General features: G+C 40.2%; 1 protein-coding gene across 12 annotated transcripts in view; it reads right to left on the bottom strand.

Moving 5' to 3' along the window:
• The window catches only part of kank4 (KN motif and ankyrin repeat domains 4), an 81,793-nt gene that overhangs the window by 14,560 nt on the left and 43,111 nt on the right, over positions 1-24,122 (bottom strand). For 7 of the 12 annotated variants that reach the window (XM_078945996.1, XM_020702481.3, XM_011474151.4 and 4 more), the window contains 2 exons: positions 5,129-5,211; positions 1,463-4,801 (listed from right to left, as the gene is read on the bottom strand). The exons of 2 other annotated variants lie outside the window; for them this stretch is intronic. In XM_078945996.1, the coding sequence (XP_078802122.1) occupies positions 1,463-4,801; positions 5,129-5,147 (3,358 nt within the window). In that variant the 5' untranslated portion in view covers positions 5,148-5,211. Of the gene's footprint in view, positions 1-1,462; positions 4,802-5,128; positions 5,212-5,572; positions 5,713-16,483; positions 16,523-18,715; positions 18,758-24,122 lie in introns of those variants that run through there. 3 more of the 12 variants (XM_078946000.1, XM_078945997.1, XM_023954324.2) reach the window with 3 other exon arrangements.

Here is a 24,122-nt window from a genome sequence, read left to right as displayed (position 1 = left end):
ATGATATGAAGTCATTTGATTAAAATCAATGTTTACAGGTCCTTCACACATTTCCCACAGCAATATAGCATAGATCACCAGCAGTGCACAACCTTGACATTGTCAGGTCCATTTATGTATGTTAGACAGCAATAACTGATCCACTTGGTCTATTTTGCTGACTCCTTCTGGCTTTCGGCCCAGTATGGCTGTGTAATGTGTAATGGCTGACAGCAGACATAGTGCAGAGTATCTATGATGTACAAGAAGTACAAGAAAGTGGCTTGGAGCCAAAATAACCAAGAGTAAAAAAATAAATAAAACACAATCCAACAGACCACCAAGAAGAAAAATGCTTCCAGATTAAGTATCTAACAGGAGACAGCAACAGATGGAATTATGTCATAAATTTGGCTGTCGTCTGTTAAAAATACTTGAAATCTAATTGGGCTCATTTGTTTAAATCATCATTTTAGAGAATTTGTAGAAATCATCATTAACTAATAACTGTAAAAACACTGTTTAGACAATTTATGGATGTTAACACAGAGAACACAAATCCAGGGGATCTGCTCTCCTCTTAAGAGCACTCCTGTTCACACCACTCCCGGCACTGAACTGAACATGAACTTTGAACACACTGAGTGTATGTGAGAGAGTTTCTGAGCTCCTGGACAGAAGCTGTGTTTGAGCATCAAGGGAGGGAAGAGAGGCTTCATGTGTTTGATGTGCGTCTCAGAGCCAGTGCTTGCAATGCTACTGTGAGCTGTGAGCAAGATAAGCACACGTCCACATTACCTGGATGATTGTGTGCTTGTAATGCCTGTAACAATATTAGTGCTCTGAGAGGCCACAAGAGCCTGTTATTTAACCTCCGCTTTGTAGAAGGTACTTTTGTTTTCATTGCACCAACATTTTCCATATCTTAGAAAACCTTGGTTGTGTTACAGATAGACATTACAGATAAATAACTCTTATTCCTACTTCAGGTCTATTGCCTCCAATTAGGTGAGTCAGATGAATAACTGACCAGACCAGGGTTTTAGATTTTTTTACATCTTTCAGTAACATTCAGGTTTTCAGGTAACATCAAAAACCAGCATGTTGTACGCGCTCCACCTCATTGTAAGTTTGAACATACTAGTGTCTAATACCAATTGAGAAATATGCTCACGCGAAGAGATAAAAGCTCTACCTAAACACGAGGCAGAAAGAGAAAAATGTCAAAGCAATCTCACAGCATTCAGCTGCTCCTGTCAGCCTTCAAGGGAGGTAAATGATACTCTGTGTACCCATTAATAATAAGAGTCTTTTGAGGTGGGAGATTACACATGATGTGCTTTAATGAATTGTTATGGCTAATTCAACTATGGCGCTCATGAAGGGATCATGTCGGTAAGTGTGAGGGATGGATTCGGCTTAGTGTAGCTAATAGGTAAACAGCTTTCAGATGTTCAGATACATAAATGAACAGTGTGCTTACCTTGTTCTTTCTGTTTGCTGGCAGCAGCTCCTTTCTGGCTTGGGGAGTAGAAGGCAGACAGAACACTAAGGGAGCTCACCAGTTGACTCTGAATAGAGCTCATTTTAGAAGGACCAGGTTTCCCTGCTGGTTTCCCTGTTGTTGCTGCTGCTGTTGCTGCTGGAGCTGATTTTCCTGCCGGCTTGGATGGAGTTCCCTTTCCCGCTTCAACCTTTTTGCCAACTGTCTGTTTCTGTGCAACGGGGATCTCCTGCTGGCTGGCCATCTGCTGAGTTCCAGAGCTGCTCCCCAGTTGTGCCCATTGCTCTCCAAGAAGCCCAGTTAGACGAGTTACAACTTGGCCCAAGGCTGCAGGAGATGTTGGGGAGTCACTAGAGCCCCTGCGAGCAGCCTGGGCCTCACCAGATCCTCTTCGCAAGGCCTGGGCTTCACTCGAGCCCCTACGCTGAGCCGCTTCATTGGAGCTTCTTCGCAGGGATTGTGTCTCTCCAACACCTTTTTGAGGTTGTTGGCTTTCGCTGGAAGATCTACGTGTGCCCTGAGACTGAGCATCAGACACTCGTCGAGCTGGGTGGGTTTTGGCATCAACAGAAGAACGACTTAAAGACTGTGACACACCTGATGCCTTCTGTGGTGCTTTCATCTCTTTTGAGTCCCGACGGGATGTGGATGCTTGAGACTGAGACTGGGTTTGAATGGATTTGGGCCTAGATGGAAGTTCACTCAGACTTGAAGGTTTCTGGGCATCTGTTTTGGATTGTGCTTTAGGCAGCTTCACTTTAGACTCTTCAGTCAGTTTCACTGTGGGACTCGGAGCTTCAACCTGAGATACTGAACGGACTTGATCTTTTTTAGGTGGTCCAGAGGACGTCATGGGGGATTGATTCTTTTCCTGGACTACGGTCTGTACCTGGGGCTGGGTTTTAGTTTGGATCTCTTGGGTTTGAGCTTTATTTGATTCGGTAGATCCTGCCTGACTTTGAATTGATGGATGTGTCTGTTCTGTTGAGGGTTTCCGACCTCGTTGTGGTCTAACAGGAACTACTGCTGTCACTGCTGAATTATCTGACAGTACTAAGACATCTTCAGTGTTTACCTTGTTCTTAGTTGATGGACTTACATCATCTACTTTTCCTGGCTCTGCTTTCTCTGTAGTCTGTGGAATTTGCTTTGCTTTGGAGTCATCATGTGCTTGGCTGGCGTCTGTAAGAGTCCTTCCTGTTGTACAAACTGGACTGGGAGTCGCTTCGGTATGACTAAAGGCATCCGAAACTCCAGTTTTCCCAAGTGTACTTTCTGCAATTGAACTCAACACAGAAGCCTCTACAACCACACTTTTAAATTCCACAGCAGTTGCTTGATTTATTCTTTCATCTTTTGGTCTTTCACTGTCCACAGCCCCTGCATCTGCACCCTGTTCCTCCATACTTCTGGCCGGGTTATTGTCCAGTCTTCTGTCAGTCTCTGTCTCAGTTTGCTGGTCAGCCCTCCGTGCTACCTCTGTTTCTGTCACCCTGTCGACAGTATCCACTCTTTCTGTCTCTGTCCCTTGATTTACACTGTTGGCTCTTGGCCTCTGTGGATGGTCCGTCACTATTTCTCCCTCTGTTTCTGTGATTTGGTTTACCCTCTCAGCTACAGGCGTCTCAGTCATCTGATCCTGAGTGATGATGCTCTCTGTAATAGTGCCCTGTTCCATACTGTTGGCTCTGGGGCGAGGTGGAATTACCGCCATTATTTCTCCCTCTATCTCTGTTGTCTGGTCATGTGTGTCAACTTTTGTAGTCACCATTGCCTGATCTATGCTCCCGGTTCTGGGCGTGGGTACGTAAACTTCCACATAGATTCTATCAGTGTCTGTCCCTTGATCTATTGTTGAAGGTAATTCTGTCTCTGTTTCCTGGTTGGTGCAATCTATTCTCTCTGTAACTGTCCCCATGTCAATGCTTCTTCTTCTCGTCTGCTCATGTGTTTGTGTGGTACAAATTTCCACTCTCATTCCTTCACTTAGTTGTAAAATTCTCTCCTCTTTCGTTTTGTTTTCTTGTATTTGTTGCTTCAGAAGATTGTTAGTTCTCTCTAGTTCTTGGCTGGCCTGAGTAAGTTTTGCCTCCAGTGTCATTAACTTCTCCTGCAACTTCTGTGTTCCATCCCAATCATCAACTCTTTTTTCCTTTCCTGTATTGCTTTCTTTAGTATTGCACGTCTCATTTTCTTTAATATTAATCTTAGATGATGTCATCATCTGTCCTTGGACACCCTGAGGCTGGTTCTGCTCTGCATGCTCAAATGTCTCTTTTTGTTTGTCTAATTTTTTGGGTGGTTGTGTTTGTCTCACCGCTGTGGCAGTCTCCTGAGATAACTCTTTATCTGTTGCTACATCATCTTGTCTTTCTTTAACTGTAACTTTTTCTTCTAATGCAGTCTCTGCAGCCTCTGAGCCTCCAGAGACTTGAGTCAAAAGAGAGAAGTCTTGCTCTGCTGAAGGACCTTTAAAATGGATGGCTGAAGCAGCATCTGGGCTTTTGGCTGCTGCAGATGATGATGTAGAAACAAGGGTCTGGGTCTGGACTTTCAGCTGATTCAAAAGTTGCTCCCTCTCTTCTCTCAAGGAGCAGATCTGAGCCTTTAGTTCAGGGATAGTTTTGACCTGCTCCTCAAGTTCTCTGACTCGCTTTAGAGCCACAGTAATCTGCTGGTGAAGACCAGCTCGATCCTGTGGGAGGCACCGTCTTTCTGTGATGTCTGGTGAAGGACGGAACATGTTCTCTGTTGATCCATTTTCAGGTGTTCCAGTTGTGCAGTCCGGGCTGCTTGAATCAGAACCTTTGCGCTGTTGTAGGGTGATGGGCATGCTCGATGCTCTAAGAAGATTTGGCCGACTTTGACTCACAGCATTGTCTTCACCTTGTGTACCAGCGCCTATCTCTTCTCTGGGTTTTCCTGGCACAAAACCAATTCCTTGACTAGTTTGTCCTCTACAACTAGAAGTTCCTCCTTCACCTCCCCTAAAGTCAAAGATCTGTTGGACCTCAGTCACCCGTGATTTAGGTTTGGGTCCCAAAGTGGATGTCCCAGGCCATGCACTATCTTTGTCCTTAAGGGTAGGTCTAACCCCATGGCCAGGGAGGCTGAAATTTCTTGGCAAAGTACTGAATTTAGCAGGGCCTTTTATCCTTCGATGGATGTGCACTCTTTTGATGGTGTTGCCTTTTTCAATATCATCCACATACTTGAGGAAGTCAAGGTCCAGATGGAAGCCATAGGGAGTCTCCACTGAGTATGGCAGCTGCTTCCTCTGAACACCACCCTCTTTGGCACTGGTCTGAATCCCATTAGCTGTAAAGAATGAACAGAAATCAAAAGTTACACTGACCTGTGAATGTCTGATTGGACAACAAACACGATCCATTTACATAGACAGGAGTGTGTTCTACTAATGCTCCTTTATTTTCTAAAGTGGCATCACTTGCAGTCCCAAAGCAAACTAACTAGCATGTGAAAAAAAACTGTGTCAGTGTGAGTGAGGGCAGATATTGTCAATTTACAGAGAAAAAAGCCATTAGCTCCATTCATTCACATAAAGGATGATTACGTTAAGAGTTATACTTGTTATATAGTAATTGGTGATAAGCAAATTAACTGTACATGGCATATAGGACTTACTGCTTGTCTTGTCCATCATGGGAGGCAGAGGTCTCAGTCATCTACTTTGTGTTTACTGCAGTTGAAGCGGCCAACCAGCCAACCTAAAATGAACAGAAATTATCATGTATTTATGTTTTAAAAAGTGAATCATGAAGAAAAGGAAAAAAAGTGGAAGGACTTAAAAATTGTATGCCTTCCTAAATGTTCAGTAAAAAGTTTTTAAAAATTATATCCAAACTAATAGAAAACCTTAATCAATTTGTTTATCTTTGCAAAAAATGCACTTCAACACTAAATCCAAAAAACAACAACAGATAAATGCACAAATACACTGTTGATGCATAAAACCCTTAGTTTTGGACCAAATTCAATGCTTCTATTATCTGACAGGGTTTACTCATCTGGCTGGAGCTAACATCACTAAAAGTCACCTGAATATTTTTCCATGTTAGAAGCACTAACCTATTTGAGGTGCTGAATTAGGTCTACATTCGGAGACATGTGTGTTTGAGCTCCATGCAGCTAGGATTTTTTCCAGTGGCTTGAAGTGAGTCCTTGCCATGTAGACAGTCATGTGGTGTGCAGTGTCGGGAGGGGACAAACTGCAAGGCAAGCGTTGTACGAGTAAGATGTGTAATCAATCAAAGGGGCAGTCGACCCACTCTGGGACCTTAACAGGAAATGTGACAAGTTCTATTGGCCCCTGTCCCGCCTTCATAGATTGAGCCCTAACAATGAAATAAATGGCTGACCTGGAGCAAAGTTGTTTTTTCTGCCACAGATGAGCACATGAACATACACACTGAAAGACACACAAATTAACCCACACGATAGGACACTCAGAGATCATTGCCATGGCAACCAATCCCAAATCCATTCTCTCTCTGGGTCCCAGGAGTGAGGAGAGCACAGGCATCCCTGACTTCTCAGGATACTTAATGCAACTATGATCAGCGTGCCGTCTTTGAGGATTAATTAGCTGATATGGGAGCAAAAGAATGCTGTAAGTAATTGCTGAGTTAAGTACAGGCAGACCCTGGTGGCAATGATACACAGTGGGCAGGCAGCAAAACCTTCCTTAATTAGATCATTACTAACAGGAGCCAGAGAGTTACAGCTGAGAGAAGGGACAAGGCACAGTGATGAGCTAAAAAAAGAAAGAGGAAGAGTGAATGAATGGACATTCACCAGGTGAATGAGACACAAATTAAAATGTAGCAGACAGTCATGACAGCATGCAATCGGATGGATAGAAGAATGATATAGTCAGAATAAATGAAGTCAGGATCATCTCCCTAACAATGATTTCTTGAATGAGGCACTCCACTTGCATTTTGAAAGAGGCATTAAATGTTTTTAAGTCTTCCTATTCTTGTGGTGTATTTTTACAGCATTTTGTGCAAGGAAGCAGTCTGCAAAAAAGCATCAGTTCCACACCTAAGAAGCAGCTCATTCCTTTGGGAGATACTGCTTTTGAATTGCCTGGAACTTTTCTTTCTTTACTCAATAGCATCCCCCATGCATAATAAGGGATAAGTTTGGCACACCTTGCAAACAGAGGAGGGAACTATCATGCATTTTATTTCTAACCGCAGATGGGGCTGCAGAAGGAGGAGCCAGAAGTAACCATATAAAGAAAAGAAGTTAAAAACAAGATGAGCAGCAATGTATTATATGTTATATATTTTGTATTTATAAATAAGACTTGGTTTTGTTAATAATCCTGTGTTAATTTGTGTTAATTTCATTATGGGTAGCTAAAAAAGGGCTCAGGTGAGCTCCAGCAAGGTAATAGGAGTAGCTATTAGATCACTTAGGTTAGTTAATAATTACATTTTGGAAGCCTTTGATGTTGTCAAAGCATTATTCGTGCTGAGGTAAAGTTCTAATGACTATGCAATGGCAGCTAATAAAGGGCGGTGCCAATCCAAACTAAAAGCATTAGCTGTACGCTGCACCACTACGGTCACTGTCTTTCTAAGCTCTTGTTTGGGTGCTCTCTAACTGTGACTGTTCTACGTGATGGGAAATATGCATGTTTTGACTCAGCCATTGTGTTTGAACACGGGAGTAAAACCGTGATTCACACAAGCTCATAATAACCTCCTAAAGGACACGCCGCAATCTGTCAGCACCGATCTAATAAGTGTGACAGCTGGGCGAAAGGCCGCAGTATCAGTAATGTGTTGCCCGGAAGTCGGGAGAATGACTGCATAGTAAACAAGCTCATACTGACAGCTTCAGGATGTCAGACCCAGACTCAGAGAATTAGTCAAAATATATTTCCTCTATCCAAGTATCCATTTAAATTATTTCAATTAGGTTTTTATCTTTGACAAGCTAAACACCTACTTAGGGAATACACATCAAAAGAACACACAGAGAGTAAAAATGCTGCTGAACTAACTCACCAAAGCATTAATTGAAAGTCATGGGTCATTACGTTGGAGTGCCTGTGCGGGGGAGATTGAATTAATCTGATACTCTGACAAGGAGAATGGTTAGACAAAACACAGACCAGCAGGAAATAAGTTGAAAAAGAGCAGGCAAAGGACAAGAGGTCGGCCAATGTGCGATAAGGTAAAGAAAAATTAAAAGACAGTGTTTGAAGTGGCAGCTGGGGCTATTATTTATCAATTTCTTCCTATTTATCCATCTTATGTAAGGTCATTTTTGAATTTGTACATTTGTGTTAACATAAATTGTTGTGCTTGGGCTGTTGCCGTAGGTCTAAAAATGAGTCATTGTTAAAGAACTAAAGCAGCTGCCAATAAAACCCTGGTAAACCGAGACACTAAATGACAGGCTAATGTTGTTATCACCTCCATGACATGAAAGCAGCCCTCTGTGTACTCTTGTGTTAGCCTGAGAAAATAAGCAGGGCTGTCAAGCCTAATATGTTAATGATCAGCAAACAAATTCAAGCCATGTGCAAAGGAACAGATGAACACCTGTTAAACATTTATTGTAGTAGCAAAAACGTTAGCAATGATCTAAGACATTTTTTTGTAAATTGGTGGCATTTAGGATCAATGTATAGGTCAATTTGAAAAAAAATGTACACGTCTTATATTAATACTTTTTCAACCCAGTGTGTGTCACTGCTGCTGCCTGCTGAGCCAACTGTGTCGGTCTGTGTCTACATTAAAAACCATTAAATTAAAAAATATGTGCTGCATTTCCTGCACTATCGAAAACATCATCAACAAATGGTTCATTTTCAAACTTGTGTCATATATGAGACACACAAAATTATAGCGCACATAAGCGAGACAAAAAAGTCAGACTTTATTAACTACGTTCACAATAGCTCTAATTCTTGTTTGTGACATGATACATGCTAGCTACAGTACAGACCAAAAGTTTGGACACACCTTCCCATTCATTTAAATGAGAAGGTGTGTCCAAACGTTTGGTCTGTACTGTACGTTAGCGTATTTAAAATAACACCCAACCTCTCTGCAACACACAAAAAAAGCAGATTGATCCCCAGAAAACAAATGTTACTGTGACTACAGTAACAACAGTAATAGTAACAGTAACTTGTGTGGTTACTCACACAAGCTCGGGTCCTCTACCAGTGGCCTGGGAGCTTGAGGGTCCTGCACAGTCTCTTAGCTGTTCCTAGCACTGCGCTTTTCTGGACTGAGAGGTCTGAGGTCTTTCCAGGTATCTGTTGTAGCCACTCCTCTAGCTTGGGGGTTACTGCCCCGAGTGCTCCAATTACCACAGGCACCACTGTCACCTGCACTTTCCATGCTTTCTCCAGTTCTTCTCTGAGTCCCTGGTATTTCTCCAGTTTCTCATGGAGAATGTCAATGTCTGGTTGGTTCACCATTACCATTCTATCGGTCTGGATCTGGAAGTCCCACAGGATCTTTGCCCTTTCATTCTCTACCACCTTCTGAGGTGTTTCCCATTTTGACCTTGGGGTTTCCAGTCCATATTCTGCACAAATGTTCCTGTACATTATATTCCAGCCACTTGATTGTGGCGCTCTATGTATGCTTTACCTGCCAACATCTTACATCCTGCAGTTATGTGCTGGATTGTTTCAGGTGCCTCTTTGCACAGCCTACACCGTGGGTCTTGTCTGGTGTGGTAGATCTGAGCTTCTATTGCTCTGGTGTTAAGGGCTTGTTCCTGAGCTACCAGGATGAGCCCTTCAGTGCTGTCCTGTAGGCCAGCTCTTTCTAGCCATTGGTAGGACTTCTTGATATCAGCCACTTCAGTTATGGTCCGGTGGTACATCCCATGCAGGGGTTTGTCCTCCCATGAGGATCTGTCCTCCAGCACCTTATCGTCTGCTCTCCATTGCCTGAGACATTCACTGAGCACACTGTCAGTTGGGACCTTGAGCTTGATATACTCATGCATCTTGGATGTTTCATCCTGGATAGTGGCTTCCACGCTCACTAGTCCTCGGCCTCTTCCCTCGGGCTAGCATACAGTCTCAGGGTGCTGGATTTGGGATGGAGCCCTCCATGCATGGTGGGGAGCTTTCGTGTTTTAACATCTGTGGTCTGTATCTCTTCCTTTGGCCATCTTATTATTCCTGCAGGGTATCTGATAACTGGCAGTGCGTAGCTGTTTATTGCCCGGGTCTTATTTTTGCCATTGAGCTGGCTTCTCAGGACTTGCCTCACTCGTTGGAGGTATTTAGCTGTTGCGGTTTTCCTTGTTGCCTGCTCCAGGTTGCCATTTGCCTGCGGAATTCCAAGGTACTTGTAACTGTCCACAATGTCTGCTATTGTTCCTTCTGGGAGTGAGATCCCTCCTGTGTGGACTACCTTGCCTCTCTTTGTCACCATCTGGCTGCATTTCTCAAGCCCGAATGACATCCCAGTGTCAGTTCTGTTGATCCTGGTGGATCAGGGAGTCAATGTCACGCTCGCTCTTAGCATGTTGCTTGATGTCTTCCATGTAGAGGAGGTGACTGATGTTGGCCCCATTTCTGAGTCGGTATCCATAGCCAGTCTTTCCTCTATTATTTGGCTGAGGGGGTTCAGACCTATGCAGAACAGCAGTAGGGATAGAGCATCACCTTGGTATATCCCACATTTGATGGACACTTGCGCAAGTGGCTTGCCATTGACTTCAAGGGTGGTTTTCAGAATCAGAATCAGAATCAGAATCGGAAAAAGCTTTATTACCAGGTTCTGTAGAGCACACTTTACAGAACGAGCAATTTGACTTGGCGTTGGCAGTTGGTGCATCTCAGGTAAGAAAAAAGTGCAAACAGTATAACATACAGATAGTGCAATTAAGGATAAGTTAAAATTAAGTTATCAACAGACTATATACAGTGGAGTGAAGTGGATGCGCAGGTGGGCAGGGATGGTGGGGCCTGTAAGTGGCAGCGATAGAGATCAGACCTATAGAGAACAGCAGTGGGGACAGAGCATCACCTTGGTATATCCCAGATTTGATGGACACTTGCGCAAGTGGCTTGCCATTGGCTTCAAAGGTGGTTTTCCACAGCTTCATCAAATCTCTATGAAGGCTCTTAGAGTCCTGTTGATGTTGTACAGCTCCAGGCATTCAGTGATCCACGCGTGTGGCATTGAGTGATAGGCTTTCTTGTAATCAATCCAGGCCGTGCACAGGTTGGTGTGTCATGACCTGTAGTCTTGAGTCACTGTTCATTGAGTGACATTTTCGCAAGTTGAGTTGCAAACAGCCTGTTAATCTGTCTGGCTTCATTGTCTCTTGTGTACCTCTTTAGGCGTCTGCTCAAGGATAGGAGCCTTTGTTTGGCAGTTTCCAGTGCTTCAGGTATGGGCATCTGGCTGTATCTCTTAGGTACTTGCTTTCTCATTATACCTCTTTGAGCCTTTGTCAGCTTACTCACATCCCTCCGGGTTGCCTTGATTTTGGCCCCTAACCGTTGCTTCCATGGTGGGTATTGTTTTCTCCCATGGTTGCTCTTATAGCCAAGCATCTCAAGGATCACTGCTGCTGAGGTGTAAACCAGTTCATTGGTTTCTGTGATTGTTGTGGTAGGAATTGCCCTCAAAGCTTCATTCACAGTTTCCAGAAGACTTTCAGGCGGTTCATCACTTAACCGTTGTAGCTGGTTTCGGGGTTGCCTAGTATTCTATCTAGACATGATCTTGTCTTTCAGGTCAAGTGCTGCCTCGCTCAGCGTATCTGTGGTTGTTGGGGATGTGTACCCAAGCTCAGGGTGGGAGTGTGTTACAGCAAACCCTTGTTTTTCGCAGGGGTTACGTTCCAGAAAGAACCTATGATAGGCAAAATCCGTGAAGTAGAAACTTTTTTTTTTCTTTTCCAATTATTATACAATTAAATACTCTATTATACATTGAAAAGAAAGAACAAACCGTTTTACAGGCTCAAACATTTGTTTCACAAATAAAAGAACTTTAGAAACGTTTTTAAAAAAAAATAACTTCTGTACTGTACTGTCTAATAACAATTTTAATAATCAATGTGAACAGAAGGCTTCAAATTGCGGAGATTAGCACCGCCCAGCGCGACCCGAGTAATTGGATTAAACGGGAGAAAATTTAAAATGATTATGAAAAAAATACAAAGTACAGTCGGACAAATAGTGACTCAGATGTATTTCACTGCTCTTCAGATTGAGCCGCTGTATCCTGACTCCATTCTGCAGTCTTTTCTTCTTTTGAAGCCCGCGGTGCAGGTGTGTTTGTTCGGGAGAAGAACATAGTGTATTGCTGCTGTCGTCCTTGTGTTTTTTTCTTCCTTCTTTGTAGAACGAACGCAATATTCATTAATTTCGTAATGTCGACTTACAGCCGCACAGCTTTTACCTTCCCTTAGCATGTCCAGAAGTTTAACTTTATCTGCGATAGATAGCATCTTCCGCTGCCTTTTGGGCCCTGCCGCAGGTCTTTTTGTCGGTCCACAGCGTTTTGTCGACATTATGGGTTTTAAAGAAAGTTGAAATTGCAAGAGAATTTGCACGTACATAATGTAAATTTGGCAAGCTGTTTTGCGTACGTGTATATATTAAACTGCAACGTTATTGACGCACAGGTAGAGAAGAAGCGGAGTGCCTTTTTAGCCAATCAGAATGCAGAACACAATGCACGATGCAAATCCGTGAAGTAGCGAAACCGTGAAAAGTTAACCGCGTTGTAGCGAGGGATTATAGCCTCCTCTCTGACCTGCTGTTCCGGCTCTCCTGTGGTGTTGCAATTGTATTGGGATTGCAATTGAGATTGTATTCAATCTCAAGTTGTGATTGATATATATATATATATATATATATATATATATATATATATATATATATATATATATATATATATATGTCAAAATTGCAATGTTAGCACATTGCGCTGTGCAGTCTTCTATACGTTCAAACAGATTTACATACTCTAAATCTCATTTCATGCAAGTTATTTTCAAAAAAAGAATGAATTCTATTAAAGAAGATATCATTTGCACATAATTTTCCCTTTTCTGTGCCCAACACACCTTTACATGTGGAACCAATTGTAGCTGATGGAAAAGCCTAGACTTAATCATATTCTTAAAACTGGTGTTGTATTTCCCTGGCCTGCGTCATCACTTTTTACAGTGAGATTCATCCAAGGCATATATTTTTGTGGCCACAAATGATCTCAGTGCAATGAACTTTGAAGCATTGGTAAAGAGAACTATCTTCACACAAAAAGGTTAAGGAGCTTACTAATGTGTGATAATCAAGGGACCAACAGGATTAGCTGTTTTCTTCCTCATGTGTTTTTTTTTTCATCCTGGTTAGTTCTTATTTCAGATAACGGCACCCCCAAACTGGCAACAGTTGTAGCACCATTTTTTTTCAGGCTTCTTTGTCTTCTCTTGAGAGTAGTGTGAAAAACAAACCAAACCAATGAAACAGAATTTTCCATTTTCATTCATTTAAGCTGAGCAAACTGTTCTATTCCTTTGTAAAAAAAAAATAATCATTTTTTTACTGGTTAACTTGATTTTACAAAATGGGACTTTGGTTTAAATTAGAGCCTTTTTTCTGACCCATAAATCTTTTCTTAGTCAACAGAGTTAATGAAATTTCCAACTGTGTTCACAAGAAGGTAACACAAAAAGACTGCTGGGTTTTTGGGTGTACCACCAAAAAATACAATACAGGCTATTTTAACTGAATCCCACTTCATATGTTTTATGTTGTACAATTCTTTATCAATAACAGACTCATATGGCTATAAAAATATAACATGATATGGAGGTTAGTATATTTTTATGCTGTTGGGTTAACTCTAACTTGCAGCCTTCCTCTCTCTTATTCTTTATCTCAGAAGCTCTGTTTACTTAAATAACCATTCATGATTTGGCCCAAAATCAAGGCAGCCAAAGGTTACCGTGGCAATAGGAGATAATCCTTTATTTCAAGCATGAACAAGGGACGCTGCTGATGGCTCAACTGAGTCAAAGCTGCAAGTTGCAGGTGTGGAGAGTCGTTTTGTATAATGGCACATTACAAAGCAAAGATGAAAAAGAAAATGGAGAAAATTCACTAATGAGACAACTGGGAATAGGAATGTTTACGATTACTGAACCCAATCAAATGACAGACGTTATTATTATCCAGACCGTAAAGACAGAACTGGGAGACATTATCTGATATGGCACAGCTCAGTGTGTGTGTGTGTTTTGCAGGAAGAGATCAATCTCTTTACTCTACAAGAGCTATTCGGGAATAAGTCCTTTCCATTTCACTCCTGTCTAACATTATCTCTGGATACTACAGACAATAGTGCCCGACAAGAATACATCATGTGAGCTAAATTGCCTTAAATACATCTCATTTTGTATACAACTAGTTCATGCAGCAGATATCTTTTCACATTTGAACAGGTCGAGTTCATCCCGACTGTCTGTATTCAACTGGGATTGTTCATTTTGTGCCAAATACCATCTGGTTCCCAAATCTACTGAGGAAAACCAGAGAGGGACTCTCTGTCTACATGCTTCATTAAACAACATCGAAATTATTCCAAAGGGTCAGTGGGAGTCGCCTGTTGTCCTGTTACAGGAGTGTTTAGAGCTGGAGATCATATGAAACTCTGTAAAACATATTATTGACTTTACCCTTTTTTCTTTCTTACTCTGTGAAATGTGGTCTATACATCTAACCTACTGGTATTACATATTATGAATACGTTATTTTATTGAGGGTAAAATTAAAAGTGTTTAGAAAATGCTTTAAAAATGTTCAGTTTATCTGTTGAAGTGTTGATTTGAGCAGCCTTACTTCTGCTTTAGACCAGATAACTCTTTCACCAACGCCTTCCTAACAACAGTTTCTTATCTCCATTCATTGCTGGATCTCCCTATGCTGCTCAGCGTCCCAAAGCAGACTTCAGCCCTTACAGCGTCCTGGTATTTCAATACAAGAAGCAGCTGCTTGTTCTCATTAGTGAAAAAGGAAGTGACACATCATCTATTATTCATTTGAGCACGTATCCCTCTCCATCTGGTTGATCCCACAATTTAGCATTATGGCTACCTCCAGTGATTAAAGTTCACAAAGAGTCCAGATCTAGGATCTTCTAGAGTTAATTTTCGAGTGAAAATATTAACACCGTAAATTAGAAATTCAATTATTTCTCTTTAGTAAACACAACACAAAGAAAGTAATACTGTGGACGCTGTTTCCAATGAAAAAAACGGAGAGCAGAAGTTTTTAAGGTGTTTAAGGTGAAACCTCATAAAAGATAAAAGTGATAGTTATTTTTTTAAGATTACAATCTGTGACATTCTGCTGACCAGCTTGGAAGAAACTAAATTAGCATTCAACTGCAATGTGTGTCTGTTTTATTTTGTAGAAACCAACCTGGCAGACTTTCCTTAGCTTGCTGAAATGCGTTGACATTATTGATTTTTTTTCTAAACAACTGTAATGATAAGCTTTAGCTTCAATCATTTCTTTACACTTTCAGAGTGTCCTTTAGTGGCTGTAATGGTTTATTAACTTACTTCCGACCCCATCAGGTTTACGCATTAATTTTCTGGGGTTCCTCAGACGCTCTGAAATGAGCCTTTAAGATCAGTTTGATTGATCATTTACTTACTGAGTAAAACAAGGAGAGCCACACCTGAATGCCATCCCACTTATTACAAGCACAGTATAATTCCACCTTCAGACAAATGTCAGCTAAGAGTAACAACCCACAGATATGTAATATCTAGTTGCCAGATTGTTCAATTGGATTTTTTTCCCCACTAAAATGTGTTTGACAAAAAACAAACAGTGATTTTGTGTCAAGTTAGCATACACCCCGAAGTAGCTCTCAGTTTCTTCTCTTAACGGTTATTTTTATACTAATTAAACATTCAAAACTGAAAAAAGCCAGTAAAAAGCGTCACTGCACAAACAAACCAATTACATTACTAACAACAGTACTACTGTTTGGTCGACCAGTATTTATTCTTCATCTGGTATCGATAAGAAACCAAGATGATCTTATAGTTTTCCTCATCTCCAAATCCAAAATGTGCATCCAAAAACTGAGATTAAGGTTGATTCAGACTGGAAAACTCCTATGTTCCGGATCAGACTGGCATCAAGTGGCCCATTCTGTTAAGTACCCAAGCTTATTGACAAAACCATGTGGCTAAATCTCTTTAGACATTGGCCAGGAACAACAATAGAAAGATGGACGTGCTGCACTTTACAGTACAATTCTTAGTGGGACCATTAACTTATTTAAATATTATATTTGGATTATGTAGGGAACAACAACTTTTAGTTGTTACTTTGGTACGGCAGAGGCATGCTGCAAGGCGTTTACTGACAAGGAGACGTGCCAGTAACTCACAGGATGCTAGCAACTGCAGTGATGAGGAGACAATGAAAGTACGCTGATAAGTGTTTATGACATAAATTGTCAGAAAAACAGTGAGAACTAATGTGTATCACGATAAAAGTTGTTTTAATGAGCCTGCATTCATCCATTCACTGACTTTCACACAAAAATAAATAAAACTGCTTTAGGAATATCCCTATTTAATTGCTCAACACTTGTTTTATTACACTCTTGTGAGTGTAAATGCAAGACTATGCATAGCCAGCATATGAAGTTATCTTGCAGTGTAAGGATTCAAGGAAAAGTGGGAAACAGTCCATTTCTATCACCAGAAAACACCAATAGTTCCCCATTTTTGTTGTATGTACTTTTGTCCTGCAATCACAAATTACCTTTAATTTAAACTTACAAAAGACTAGAAAGGACTAAAAAGATATGCATTTGCAAGGCAAAACCCAGCAATCTGTGATGAAGAAAGCTAATTATTTATAAAGAAGAAAAGGGGAAACAAGATAAAAACATTAGGGAAAGGTTTGAAAAAGGTAATTCATACAACAGGGAGCAATTTGCTTCTCACCTGCAATGAAGCTACTCTCTCCTCCTGTCATTTTTTGTTTCTGTAAAAGCTACTGACCCTTTTCTGCAGATAAAGAAATGAAAAAAAACTGAAACGGAGGGTGAAAGGGTGGGAAAGTGCTGACATGCTGCCAGATGATGCAGAAGAAAAGTGCAGTTGATAAAACTATCAGCCTTTTCACTCTGATGGATCACTGGCGCCTGCATTACAATTGAAAAACCCACAAGCAGTTAAAAACAAAAAAACAAACACTCAACCACTGACTGTGTTGATGGCATAGTAACTTTAAGTGTGAAAGTACAACATTTCCACAAATACAAATCTGAAGGAAACAAAAAGCAAGTTAGTCCTTTTTATTATGATGTGTGACCCCAATGCAAACATTTACATAGTTTTCAGTGTTGGTTTATGCAGCTGCACGGTGGCTGTGTGCAGTAGTGTCAGTACATTTGCCTGCAGGGATAAGAACTGCCCTGCAGTGAACTCCCACCATGCACCAGTCTAAAACCTAGAAATCAAGCTTGTACTTTGCTGCCATAGGGCCTCCTGAGACCAGCTGTGACCGGGTCGAGCTGCATACTGGATCAAAAACGGCTTCTATGAAGCACAGAGCAACCAGGGAAAAGGTACCTATTTATATTGCTCTAACAAGTAACCCCTCCAAAAAAGATATTACAGACTGGCTCAATAACAGAAAGCAGTCTAATGCACCAGCCCCTTGGCTCAGTAATGTAAATGAGGTAAATAATTAACTGCCTTTAAATAGGCTAACTGCCCAGACTAATGGCTCCTTTCTTCTTATCTTCCTTCTGAACCAACTTTTCAGACAACCAATGATAATGTCTCCCTGAGCCAACTCCCACCTTGAGAATTACAAAATTAAAGCACACAAAACACTCAATTTACACATTTGATTGACTTGTCAAGTGAGTGGCCACGTATAGACGGCACCTCAATTATTAAAAAAAAAATGTATGGGGTAAGATAACTGAAAGAAACGTATGCTCATTAATAAAGTTGTGCACACTGAAAAAAAAGAAGAAAAAAATACGAATACAACAGTTGGTTTTTACATCTATCGTAACTGTATTTATATAGAGTGTATTGAGTCACAAAGCCTGCATGTGTACTGACTACAACTAGAGACAGAACTTCAAGAAAAAAACAACGCCTCTTCAATGAGAACAGTCAAGTATTAATGAACAGTTTACATGTTTTTATTTTTACTTTTTAGCATTACTTTGTAAATGTAGATCATTGATATTTAGACAAAATATTGTCACCAACCTTCATGTTGCAGCAGGGATGTCATAAGCAAGAGACATTGTAGTTTATTAACAACAATACAATAAAATAATTACATCACATTCAGGGGGTAGATAATGCTAAAGTGGTCTCCGAACTTGTTTTTTTAAGGAGAAGCCGTAGGGATTTAGGGCAGGCCATCCCTCCGTCCGAAGACGACAAACATATTTTCATGTGGTCTGAAGCACAAAAGCTTACATTTAAATGTAAGCAATTAATTTTTTTTAGCATTACTTTTTAAAGTTATAAAAACGATGTGATGTGTTTTCCGAGCTATGGCAGCCACGCACTAACGTAGATGACCGGCGACTATTAATGACGTCATCCAGTGGCAGTAACGTCCGAATTTGAAGACGTTATTTTTCTATCTCTCCGCGAGGAGGGCTGAATGTAGGGGTAGGAAGAAGGCGGAGAGAGGTAGTGGAAGAATTCTGATTTGGCCTAGCTCTCTTAAATATGTAGCTACAAATAGAAGCAGAACATGAAGGAATTCTACAAAGTTTTTTCTCTCTTTTTAATAAAAATAAATAATTCTCTTCTTAGAAATCCATAACATTTTTCAGAAACGATGTTCACATATTCTCTGGCTAAATCCTCTCAGTTGAAAGAGCTAACAGAGCAAAAATAAGCTCACCTCGTTTAATTTAAAGCAGTGGGCTGAAATAGAGTGTGATGCGGCCTAGGGAGTTAAGCTTCTCTAGCTGATCACATGAGCCTTCTGCTGTCAGAAAAGATCAGATTCCACCTTTAGACCCTTTGGTCTTCAACAAACTCACTTTGTTTTGTTTTTATTTTTTATATCAAAGGTTAACACAATTACAAATAAAGAAATATTATATCTGGTCTTGAGAAAATATTGGGAATCTTCAGGTATTTTCATAGATAGGATTGAGTGTTGAATTAGCATAAAGTAATGCAGGTACTGACCCTGGCCAGCTGAATGGAGGTGGTTCTCATGCCCCAGTGACCCTGAGATATGTGGAAAAAAAAACCTGATGAGGATGGAGGTTGTGTTGAAGGTGGAATACAAAGACATTAATTGTAAGCTGAGAATCTCTTCAACAGTAAAGTTAACTAGAAGCATTCAGATAATTTCTGTCAATACTGTAGAATGACGAAAAATAAACTAATATATTGACTTTAGAGATTAAATCCCATAATTTTTGGCTCACCATTGTGTGTGTGTATATGGATAGATAGATAGACAGACAGACAGACAGACAGACAGACAGACAGACAGACAGACAGACAGACAGACAGACAGACAGACAGACAGACAGACAGACAGACAGACAGACAGACAGACAGACAGACAGATAGATAGATAGATAGATAGATAGATAGATAGATAGATATACATATGCACACACACACACACACATTCTTTTTTTTTATTTTTGAAGACGTTAGTTCCCTTTCGGGTCACGGGGCTGCCGGAGCCTATCCTGGCAATTTGTGGGCAAAGGCAGGGGACAAACTCAACAGGTCGCCAGTCTGTCGCTGGGCCACAATCACAAACCCATACACACTCACATTCACACCTATGGACAATTTAAAATAATGAATTAACTTCTGAAGCATGTTTTTGGACAGTGGGAGGAAGCCAGAGACCCCGGAAAAAACCCACGCATGCCCGTGGAGAACATGTAAACTCCACACACTAAGGTCCCCCATTGGTGTTCTGTTTCAGATCCCCCAGCTGGGAGCTGAACCAGTGGCCTTCTTGCTGTATAGCAAGAGCGCTAACCACTGCCTAACCACCACCGAGCAGCCGAGATCATATATATCTACAGTATATTAAGATGTATTTCAATTGTGGAGAAAAATCACAATATGTAAGGATTCAGTGGTTTGGTTTTGTTCTTGGTCATGTTGTTGGTTTTCTTTTTGTCAGTCACTCAACCTAAAAGTTCATGATCCACAGCTGTTTTCAGTTCAGTTAGTTACCCTTAGTCTATTGAAGTGTCTTGGTTTCTGTTCATCCTTGTCAGGTCATCTGCTCTGTTGTGTCACCGTTTTGTTCCTCCCCATAGCTTTGTCATGTTTCAGTTTGGTTAATTAATATTGTATTTTCTGTCACCAAGCCTGGTCTCCTGCATTTTGGATCCTCCACCACCAGTTCGTGACACCATATGTCTACTAATATGGTGCCTTATGCTGTCTACACTACAAATAAGATGGAGATGCAGCAAGTATGTTTGCACCATAATTTAAAATCACAGCTTGGGTGAAAAAGAAAAGCTCCAGGAAGCTCAGAAATAGTTCAAGGTATGTAACCCTGAAGAAAAGGCTTGTAACATGCAATTACTGATGGTTTGAGGTCATTACGAGGTATAGCTTTTATATTTAGCAAACCAATGTGAATGTATGAGGCATACAAGAAATTAAATAGTATAAATTATACCAACCTTTTTCCATGTTTGGTCTAGACGAACACCCATTTATAATGTTAAAATAGCAACAGGTATAGCTATACAGAGTCTGGTGCCCAAGAACTCACTAAATGTCTCTAAATTTATTGTTAAAACATTAAAATGCTGCATCTTACATTAATACCTGTAACAAGATGGAGAACTAAAGAATGTTTATACAACAGTTAGCACTAGAGGAAGAAAACGCACACACAGACAAAACTGAAAAAAAGGTGCATTTCATTAGCTAATAGCACAAACCACAAATCAGAGGAGTCACAGCTAACCAAGCTTTTCTGAATGCTGCATTGTCAACAGTAAATTTACGTCCTCCCCTTTTGTTTTGATGTGCAGCAAATTTGCTGCTCTTCTAAAAATGGGTTCATAAAACTGACACATTTCCTCCACGTGTGGGGGACATATTTGTAAAAAAATAATAATAATAATTCTGCCTCTTTGCTACTTAGAAGCATTAACTGTATATCTCATTTACAATGCATGGAAGACACAGATGATGTTGAGAGATCAGGTTTATTTATTTTAAAGAGCTCTACAAAAACATTGGTAATCACGTCGCCATGTCTGGGTTCATGAGATCATTCAGAGACTCACCCAGTACAGTGAGGTTTACCATCTACAGCACTTTCAACTATACTTCTTGTCTCTGTGACGCAGTTTGACAACTTGCTTCCCACAATACTGCAAGGAGGGCAAAAATAAAAATAAAAATTAGAAGACCTTTATTTCTCGTCTCAATGCAAATAGGAAAAACATCTTTAACCCTTGTGCTATCTTGGATGACCCCACCCTTACATTGATGTGTTCTCCCTACCATGACAAAGGTGGATAAAGGTGGAAAGATTTCATGTAATCTATGGACACCAGAGAAGAGGGTAATGTTCAGGAGGAGAACGGTCAGATTCTCCTCCATGTTTGTTTTGGACTCCACCTGCTGATCATGTCACAAGCCAAATCTGAGTTCCTGACTGTTCCTGACGTGAATTCTACGCTAAAGTTCAGACATTTGAACTTGAGAGGTGAAGTAATTGCCACGTGTCACAATTTTGCTGCGCTGCCGCCAGACCGCTGTGCTGCGACCGACACTACATTCGCACCACAGGACCTCTGATTCCATCTGTACATTGACTTAACATTGAAACTGCCTGCCTCTGACACACAAATTGTGTAAGGACAACCTCAATATTAAAAAATGTACCCTGTAAAATTCTTATTTTAGTATTAAAACTCAATGATTCTTAAATTAAGTTCAAATAATGCAGCTTTTATTTGTGGCTGTATTAGAAAAAAATTATTTTTTACACCTTCTAAAGGAGGCAGATAATCCAAGATAATCAAGCTAGCCAATCAGGGTGCTCAATTAGGCTTTTAAACCTATTTGCATTATTACAAATCAAAGACAAGCTGCCATTTAAAAGTTCCATTTAGATGATGAAATGTTTTATGGTTGGCATTTAAGAAGGTCAGGGAAGGGTAGAGAATGCAACATGGTTGGTGGTTGAAAGCAGTCTTAAAGGGAAAGGATGCAAGTTTATGATTACACCTGAACGATATTTGTTAAAACACAACATAAATACTCTTGTGACAAGACAGGCTTAAACACACAACATACACTAAACATAAACATGGGTAAAATTTGCACAGAAAAAGGAACTTTTGACAAATCCAGGCATTAGCCTATATATAGAAAGACTGAACATGCAGCTGCAACCAATCAAGAAAAAAGCAGGTGTACCACTACAGCTAAAGATAAATGGCTCAAATAGGCAAACCAAAGAAAAACGCAAGACATTTAGTACATCAAAACTGTTAAATAAACCTCTGAGGCAACACTAAACCAACACAACAAAGTGCAAGTCGTACAGACCAAACCAGAAAATGAAACAAACTGAAGAAACGTCTGCAAATCTAAAATTAGAAAACCACAGAGACATTTTCTTTGGCATAAGATTTTGCCTGTTAACATAATTCTCCATAAATGGGTCCACATTCTTTTTCTGGTCACGTATGAAATCCTATGGTACACGAGTACATCAAGGTCTACCGCCGCTTTTGTTTTCATGGCACTTCAATGGAGTCATTAATCAGCCAACATTTACAATGGTGACCCAATATGTTTTCTTAATGAACCGACATGACTTTTTTCATGTTTGAAATGCGTGTCACATGTGTGGATAATTTAAGTCATACATTATTGCTTGAGTAAACTCAGTATAAAGCTCAAGTCCATATATAGCTAAAACCAACCTTGCACCGCCAGCTGATATATCATAGGCGATTAATCCAAGTAAAAAGAATGTAAGCTGCATTTTTCTATGTTTTCACAGTTCTGTTCTCCCATTCCTTCCATGAAAGCGCAAAAACAAGAATAACTCAATATTCACACATTGAGAAAGTGCTACAGACAAACACTGCTCCAGAATTTTCAGCTCTAGCACCCTTCTTGTGTATGTATGATTTCACCTAAAAAATGAGTGAAAAGAAGTGTGATGTTATCTGTACAAACACATCTAATGAAGTTCATTTTAATTAAAAAATAACTTACTACATCATACTTTTGTCCAGCAGAATATACCCCTATGAACATGATTTTTCATTGATTGGCATTTTCCAGTTTGATTGCCATCTGCGCAGTGGATGTTTTAACAACTGTCTGGTTTAGTTGAACCAACTATTTGTCCACTTTGGACAGGACAGGCTTCAGTAACACCATTTCCAGTCAATATGGTGACAACCCTAGAAAACAGGAAGAATACTTAAAATGTATCCTATAGAAACCTGTAGTGGGTCATGTGACCTAATCATGTAAAGATAATTGCGGATTAAATCAGTGCTGAATCAGTGTGGCTTAGCCTGTTTCAGGGCATTTCCACTAGATAGTGGCCTTTAGAACTCAGTTCCTCCTTCCTGTGGGTCCAGCAGCACTGAAGCAGGGTGGAGGTGGTTTATATACACAATGGGAGAAATACAGGTAGTAGTCTCAGCTTTACCTCTGTGTCAGGAACAGTGAGAAATAGCTGTTACTCCTGCTGTAGTGTTACTCAACTGCATTGAAAAAACAAACAAGCTGAATAACCATAAATCGAGGCAAGTCAAAAAGGCCATAGATAATGGGGAGTACTATCAACCAAAAAAGACAACTGACTACATTACATTCAAAGTTAGAGCTACTCTTGCTAAAAGGCTTATATCATGTAAAATCAACTTTTTGAGCTTTTGAGTGTATAATAATGTTAATTTCACACAAAAAACAACCCCAAAGATGTATTTTGCTCCATCCACCTGGTTTTCCCAAATTTCAGGTGGTAGTTGCATTTAACCACTGATAAAAAGTTCTGGGTGGTTGATATAGCTGTTAAACAAGAATGGGCAGCGCTAGTTGATACAATGAAAAATCCCTGTATGTGGTATGTGCCAATCTACAACAGGAAATTTTTTTTTACTCATTCCAGTTTGCATTATCAAGGCGTAGACATGATCCAGTTTTTGTAAAAAGAGAGAAGTCTATCTCTACTCTTTCCATTATCTTTCCCCCAAATAAATGCAGCATTATGTTACATCAAATCAATATCTTCAAAGTTGCCTGATATTAATTGTAATCCTATTCCAACTCTAAAATATTCCAGGCAACTACAGAATCAACACTCTATGTCTGGCGCCAATGAAGTAATACTGTGAGTTACATACGTCAAAAAAACTGTAACTCAATTCAAGTCAACATGTATTTTTTAAATATTTATGGTATTCCTAACATGTGGAATACAAGATGTCTTTTTGATAAGGGTTGGAAAATGTAGAAGAAAGTGAACCCAAAAAAAAAATACCTAATCAAGATTTTCAATCAAGATTTTTCACCTGAAACGTTTATTTCTATGCGCTGCTTCTTGGTGGCTTACAGACATCCT

Source organism: Oryzias latipes, chromosome 4 (genome assembly GCF_053564925.1).
Source record: "Oryzias latipes strain Hd-rR chromosome 4, Olatipes_Hd-rR_3.1".
NCBI lineage: Eukaryota > Metazoa > Chordata > Actinopteri > Beloniformes > Adrianichthyidae > Oryzias > Oryzias latipes.
The sequence above is the reverse complement of the archived record's forward strand: the minus strand, read 5'-3'. Positions and strand labels throughout refer to the sequence as shown.